At 53.2% G+C, this 6,073-nt stretch overlaps 1 protein-coding gene across 3 annotated transcripts in view; it reads left to right on the top strand.

Moving 5' to 3' along the window:
- Positions 1-4,812: 4,812 nt before the first annotated feature.
- MLLT6 (MLLT6, PHD finger containing) overlaps positions 4,813-6,073 on the top strand; it is a 42,702-nt gene continuing 41,441 nt past the window's right edge. For 2 of the 3 annotated variants that reach the window (XM_057402605.1, XM_057402606.1), the window contains exon 1: positions 4,832-4,946. In XM_057402605.1, coding sequence (XP_057258588.1) covers positions 4,838-4,946 — 109 coding nt within the window. In that variant the 5' untranslated portion in view covers positions 4,832-4,837. Of the gene's footprint in view, positions 4,947-6,073 lie in introns of all 3 variants that reach the window. The other variant, XM_057402604.1, reaches the window with a different exon arrangement.

Raw genomic sequence — 6,073 nt, 5'->3', positions numbered from 1 at the left:
TGACGGGGAAAGAGAGTTCAGAGGCGTTGATAGAGCTGAGGGAAGTGTGCACCATGGGGCTGGCTGGTTGCACTGGGAGGCATCTCCCTCATCTGTGGTGTAAATATCCCAGTTCTGTGCCTCGTCCCTACCAGCCTGTGAATACAGACCTGGTGTTGTTGCTGGGTGATATAAGCATTGTTGCTGAGTGTTTGTGAAGAAAAAGGGACAAAGTTTATAGCCTTTATAAACCCACTGCAAAGGCAGTAAAGGTCCAGAACTATCCCATTAACAGCATTATTTGTCGGAGAGGAAAAGAATAAATGGGGTAAAGTTTTGTGCGTATCACATGTGATCATTCCTTGCTCTGTTACCATCATTCTCCTGTTTCTTCCTATTACAATCACTGTGAATTATGATGCTGGAACAAGCCCGTGGCAGGGGGTTGGAACCAGATGGTTTCTAAGGTCCCTTCCAACCCAGACCATTCTGTGATTGTATGGTGCAGAGAGTCTGAGTGCCATCAAGACCCTGCTGACCCTAGAGTGATGCAGAATGTGTGGGAAACTGGTATTCCCTTCTCAAAGGTCTAATAAGGCAAATAGAAAAGAAGGAAGAAGGGAAATAACTTACCTGAAGTCTTGCAGCAGGTCCATGGCATCTCCCCAGCTTTGCAGAAGAATCCTCTGCTGTAGATTCTTTGCTTCTTCAAGGAGGGATGCTTGTTGGCCTTGAAATTTGACAACTGGTGTATTTCTAACGTTACGGGATCCAAGCAAAGGATGCAGAGGAAAAGCATCACCAGCAAAGCTTTAAAGAAAGCTGAACTAAACGGTTTTGTCTAAGTAGGGTGTAGAAATAACGTGTGTAGTCGTCTCACCGTGCTACTAAGTGTTCGAAGAGAGATGGAGGAGCTCAAGGTGTAGACATCAGTGAGAAGGATGGATAGCTTGGCCTAAGTGAGAAAACAGCTTTCTAAAAGAGATAGGGTTTGGAGAGCTCTCCTGTTCCGTGGTGTTCTCCCCGGTGGCTGCTGCTAACAGAGGATAAGACTTTCCTGCTGCTCTCTGTGGAACTGATCCCACACTTCCAACTGAGAGATTTAGACTTTAAAGTAGTGGTTCTTGCTGGGGACTGGGAGGAATTTGGCTGCCGAGGGAGGATTATTGCTCTTATCTGCACAGTTCTCTCTTCCCCCAGCCTGCCTGAGAGGAACAGGATAAAATCTGATGGAACAAACAGGGTCGTGAAGCGGGGGCACAGATTTGCGGGTCCACAAATAGGCAAGTTTTAGCCCAGATAAATTATGGTCCTTACTCATGATAATCTCAAGCCACAGTTTCCCCCTAAGTGAAGGAAGGAAGAATCTTCAGTCCCAGGAGAAGCGGTTGGAAAAGGCTGCAATACTGCCCAGAGAGGCAATCTATCACTGCAAGCCATTAAGTGTGCACATCCCAGGGTTTTCCTTGCATCGACCCTGTGTGTAAGCCAGGCCATAAGCACTTCTCTAATGTAGATCAGTCATTACATTTCCGAAGAGCATGCGGAGTTATCATGAGCAAGATAAGTGTTCATGTTGGGAGTTTGTTGTTCTTTAACATAGGATGTACGTGTTCTATAGATAAAGTAGCTGACATATGAGTAATCTGGAAAATGCAATGATACGGCCTTGCACCCTGGTAAGAGCATTTTATTTAACATATCTCAAGAATTTCCACGTCAGGCACTTAGATGGTAACTAAGTTCATGTTATTTCTAAATACTCCTCAAAGAAATGCAAGGGACCCCCTTGGAAATGGAAGCTCCTCTGTAACAAAGCCTCTGAGGACAGAGAGAGCAGTTCTGCTCACGACATACGAGCCTTGAAGCCAGTCCCCTTACCCGTAGTTTTATGGATATAGTCATAAATCACTCAGTTTAGTAGCAACTTCTGAAGTTACCACTGAGATCCTGAGGACAACAGTCCCCATAAGTTAGCACGCATCCTTTGACCTTTGCCTGCTCCCTATATATAGCCCCAGTTCCAAACCTGGTGGCTAAAATCACAACCGAGCCTTGTAAATTAAATCCCTCCACGTCTCCTTTTCCACTAAGTTGTAACTTTCCCCCTACTTTCTCCCAAGAAACCGCCGTGCCCTTTCCTCCCTGGCCTAGCCTTTCCTCACCACAGGAATTACTTATGTAAATTGGAACGTAATCCCCCAAAGGCAAATTTGCAGTTCAAGTCCAAGTGTCTGCTGGCATGGCCAACTGGAACCAAGACGGTCAGGGGATGGTGGATGTTTAGCATTTTGTCCCGTAGCCGAAGACAATCCCAGCCCACAAGGATCTCCTTCAGGTTACAAAGGCACCCAGCCAGATTTTCCCTCTTTTCTTTTAAACACGTTCGTAACACAATAGATAAAAGGAAGAAGAGAGCAAAAGAAAAAGAGGGGGAGAGGAGGGGAAACCCTCCCAGAAAAGTGAGCTAAGGCTCAGTGAATTTCCAGCAATGTGGTGACCGTATTGTCTGCCCCTGGGACTCTCAAAGGGATGGAATAAAAGGAAGACAGCAACCCAGCAGGCAGCTTCTCAGGGAGCCGTCTGCCTTCCAGCCCCTTGATGTAATGCTTGAACAGGTGCAGTATAAAGGATGCTAAACTGGTGATTACTGGGGCTGCTGGAATGGGTTTCCTCTCCGCTCTTTGCTGAGGTTTGGCTTAAAGAAATGAGATGATGGGCTACACCGGCCTCCCAAAGACTACCTGTCACAAGGGGAATGCTTTCAGCGAGAAGAGGGTCACATATGAGACATGGACCTTGTTTCTGCTCTTCTTTACGTTGCTATAACCAGGAGCAGTTCCTGTGGAGCCACTGCAGCGATGCACTTGCAGTACGAGAGCAGAACTGAGGTTGTGTTCCAGGGATAACCTTTCTGCAGGAACATCGATGGTGATGGAAACTCTTGAGTAAGGATATGGCCTCCTGGCTACTCCCGTACATGACAGCATCTGGAAACAGTTTTAAGCCCTACAGGCAGCACAGCAAGTGGAGGGGACCCATTTTTCTTTATCGATGCAGGCAATAGAATGTTCACTGTGAGGTTTTCTACTGTTCCTCTGCACACTCTGGCACCAGGCACTGCCTCTTTTCCATGGAGCCAGCGTGGTGCCAGGGTAAGGACCCACACAAGACCAGGAAACCTGGCTCTGCTCCCTTGGAGGTGCTCTGGGTCCTCCAGCAGATGATTCCAGGCAGAGCCGGAGCCACAGGAACACATTACATGAGTTCTTTGGGGTTCTCCTAGGCCTCTTTTCTAAGATCTAATTACTTTTGTGCTCAGCGTTTGGGTTCTCCTCACTTTTCCTTGTCCGTTCTGGATGGTATCTCCAAGGCAAGAGCTGTTCCTCACAATATACCAGGGTTTTCACATCGGCACAGGGTGCCCAGAGAAGCTGTGGCTGCCCCATCCCTGGCAGTGTTCAAGGCCAGGTTGGACACAGGGGCTTGGAGCAAGCTGCTCCAGTGGAAGGGGTCCCTGCCCGTGGCAGGGGTTGGAGCTGGAGGAGCTTTAAGGTGCCTTCCAACACAAACCATTCCATGGTTCTATGATTCCCTGGGTCTGTTTCTAGGATTCTAGGATTTATGGGCCCTGCAGGTGCAATCCCGTACAGCACAACTCACTGTGCTTCAGCACCTCCAGCATGAAGACAGGCTGAGAAAGTTGGGGCTGTTCATTCTGGAGAAGAGAAGGTGCTTTGAGACCTCAGAGCAGCCTTCCAGTGTCTGAAGGGGGCTATAGGGATGCTGGGGAGGGACTCTTCATTAGGGACTGGAGTGACTGGACAAGGGGTAACGGGTTAAAACTTAAACAGGGGAAGTTTAGATTGGATCTAAGGAGGAAATTCTTTCCTGTTCGGGTGGTGAGGCACTGGAATGGGTTGCCCAGGGAGATTGTGAATGCTTCCATCCCTGGCGGTGTTCAAGGCCAGGTTGGACAGGGCCTTGGGTGAGATGGTTTAGTGTGAGGTGTCCCTGCCCATGGCAGGGGGGTTGGAAGTGGATGATCGTAAGGTCCTTTCCAACCCGAACTATTCGATGATTCTATGATTATTTCTCTTCACTGGTTTCCAGCTGATTCCTGACCCTTGTCCTGCTGGGCACAAACCAAGGGGTCCCTTTCCCTCCTTCCACGCAAAGATAACAAAAACAGGTGCCAAAGGGGTTAAAGCCTCCCGCAGAAGGAGCCGCCGGGAGCAGGACAGCCGGTGGCGCTCTCGGAGCCCGGATCTGTCAGGGATTGCGGAGATAATGGGATTTGCGGAGCGGTCCCGGCTCATCCCTCCGGCGCGATCCATGTTGGCTGGCTCGGGCACGCATCCAGCGGTTTGCACACCCGGCTGCACACTCGGATTCCTGCTCGGGAGGGAGGGGAGAACAAAAACACGGAGATGCGGCGTAAAGCGGCCGGAGGGGGGGGGTTGGTGGTGGTGGTGGGGATGTGTTTGTGTGTAAAAACAATACTGATACCAATAATACAATTAAATCATCTCTCACACACACACAGGCACGGGGAGGAACGCACCCGCACCAGCCTGCGTGCAGCACACGAACCTCGGCTTTTAGCGGAGCCATGATTGTACGGGGGAAAGAGGGGGGGTTCTGTGTGTCCATAGGCTGGCCCCGAAGCCCCCCCCCAACCCCAGCGCTGCCCGGGGGGTGTCGAACACCCCGCAACCCCCGCGAAGGGCGTCGGGGCTGCGAGCGGGGCGGGGGGAGAGCGGAGGAGGAGGAGGAGAGAGGAGGAGGAGGAGGAGGGAGGAGGAGTGTGTGCGTAAGGGAGGCGGGGGGGGGGGGGGAAGGAAACCCTCATGGAAGTATGAAGGAGATGGTGGGAGGCTGCTGTGTCTGTTCTGATGAGCGGGGCTGGGCGGAGAACCCGCTGGTGTACTGCGACGGGCACGGCTGCAATGTGGCGGTGCACCAAGGTAAGGCACCGGAGCCCGGCTCGGCCCCGACCCGACCGGCACCGGGCACCGCGGGGCCGCTGCCGCCGCCGCCTTCCCCCCCGCCTCCGCCGCCGGGCTCCCCGAGGAGGCCAAGGGGAAGGTGACGGGGAGGGGGGGGACGACGGGACACACACACACACACGGGGGAGGCGAAGGGGGACGGGAGGGGGGGCTTTGTTTTATCCCTATTGTTCCAAATAACGGTGTCGCCGCCGGCCTGGCTCGGCGGAGGAGCCGCGGGGGGAGCGGGGCGGGCATCAGCTGCGCCCCGGTTGCCGGGGATGGCGAGGGGGGGGACACAAGACACACACGCACCTCCGGGGGTGCTCGTTACCGGGAGCCGCGGGGGGGGGTGTGTGGTGGTGGTGGTGGTGGTGCCTCCTGGGGCGGCGGAGCCGGGTTCCCCCCCCCATCCCTCCCCGTTCCATCGGGTAGGGCGGGCTTCTGAGCCCCGGGGAACGGGGCTGGAGGGGGGGTCCGGTACCCTCCGGTAACCCCCGGGGCGGGCGGTAGGAGGGCAGCCCCTCTGCTCGCGGTGCTGCGGGTGATTTGCATTTTAAATGACTTGGAGCACGCCCCTAACACACGGCACCGGAGTGGAAAGTTTGTCCTCGGGTCTCCCACCCAAACAACAACAACAGCGAGATTAAAAGGATATGGGTTTGCTTTCGCTCCACGCCAGCAGAAAGGCACCGTGATTACCCTGGCTGCGTTGTTTTGAATAGCACGAAGGTTTCTGGGCTCATCTGGCATGTCTGTTTTTCCATCTATTATTATCCCATCCATCCACCAGCACATCGCCAGCCTCTTCCTGTACAAGCGCTCCCTCGGTGCCTTGATGCATGCTCCTGGTTCCAGCTCCGCTGCGCTCTGGGTCCGGAGCTTGGGCTTGCTTTTGCTTCCCCTGCGTTTGGTGTGTCCGTGCTCACGGGGTTATTAAGAAGTCGCTTACAACCAGGTGACTAGAGGGGAGTTACAATGAGGAAGTGAAGCTTGTGGGGATTTCTCTTCAGTCCGAGGTGATGCTCAGGTGTCTCCTGGCATCAAGCAGCCCTGAGGACCTGGCAGAACTTCCCTATGGAAAGATGCTTCTTTCTGGTTTAATT

Source organism: Pezoporus wallicus, unplaced genomic scaffold (assembly GCF_028554395.1).
Source record: "Pezoporus wallicus isolate ANWC-B61680 ecotype Strahan unplaced genomic scaffold, APGP_CSIRO_Pwel_v1 contig_13748, whole genome shotgun sequence".
NCBI lineage: Eukaryota > Metazoa > Chordata > Aves > Psittaciformes > Psittacidae > Pezoporus > Pezoporus wallicus.
This window is presented reverse-complemented; position numbering and strand designations above follow the sequence as displayed.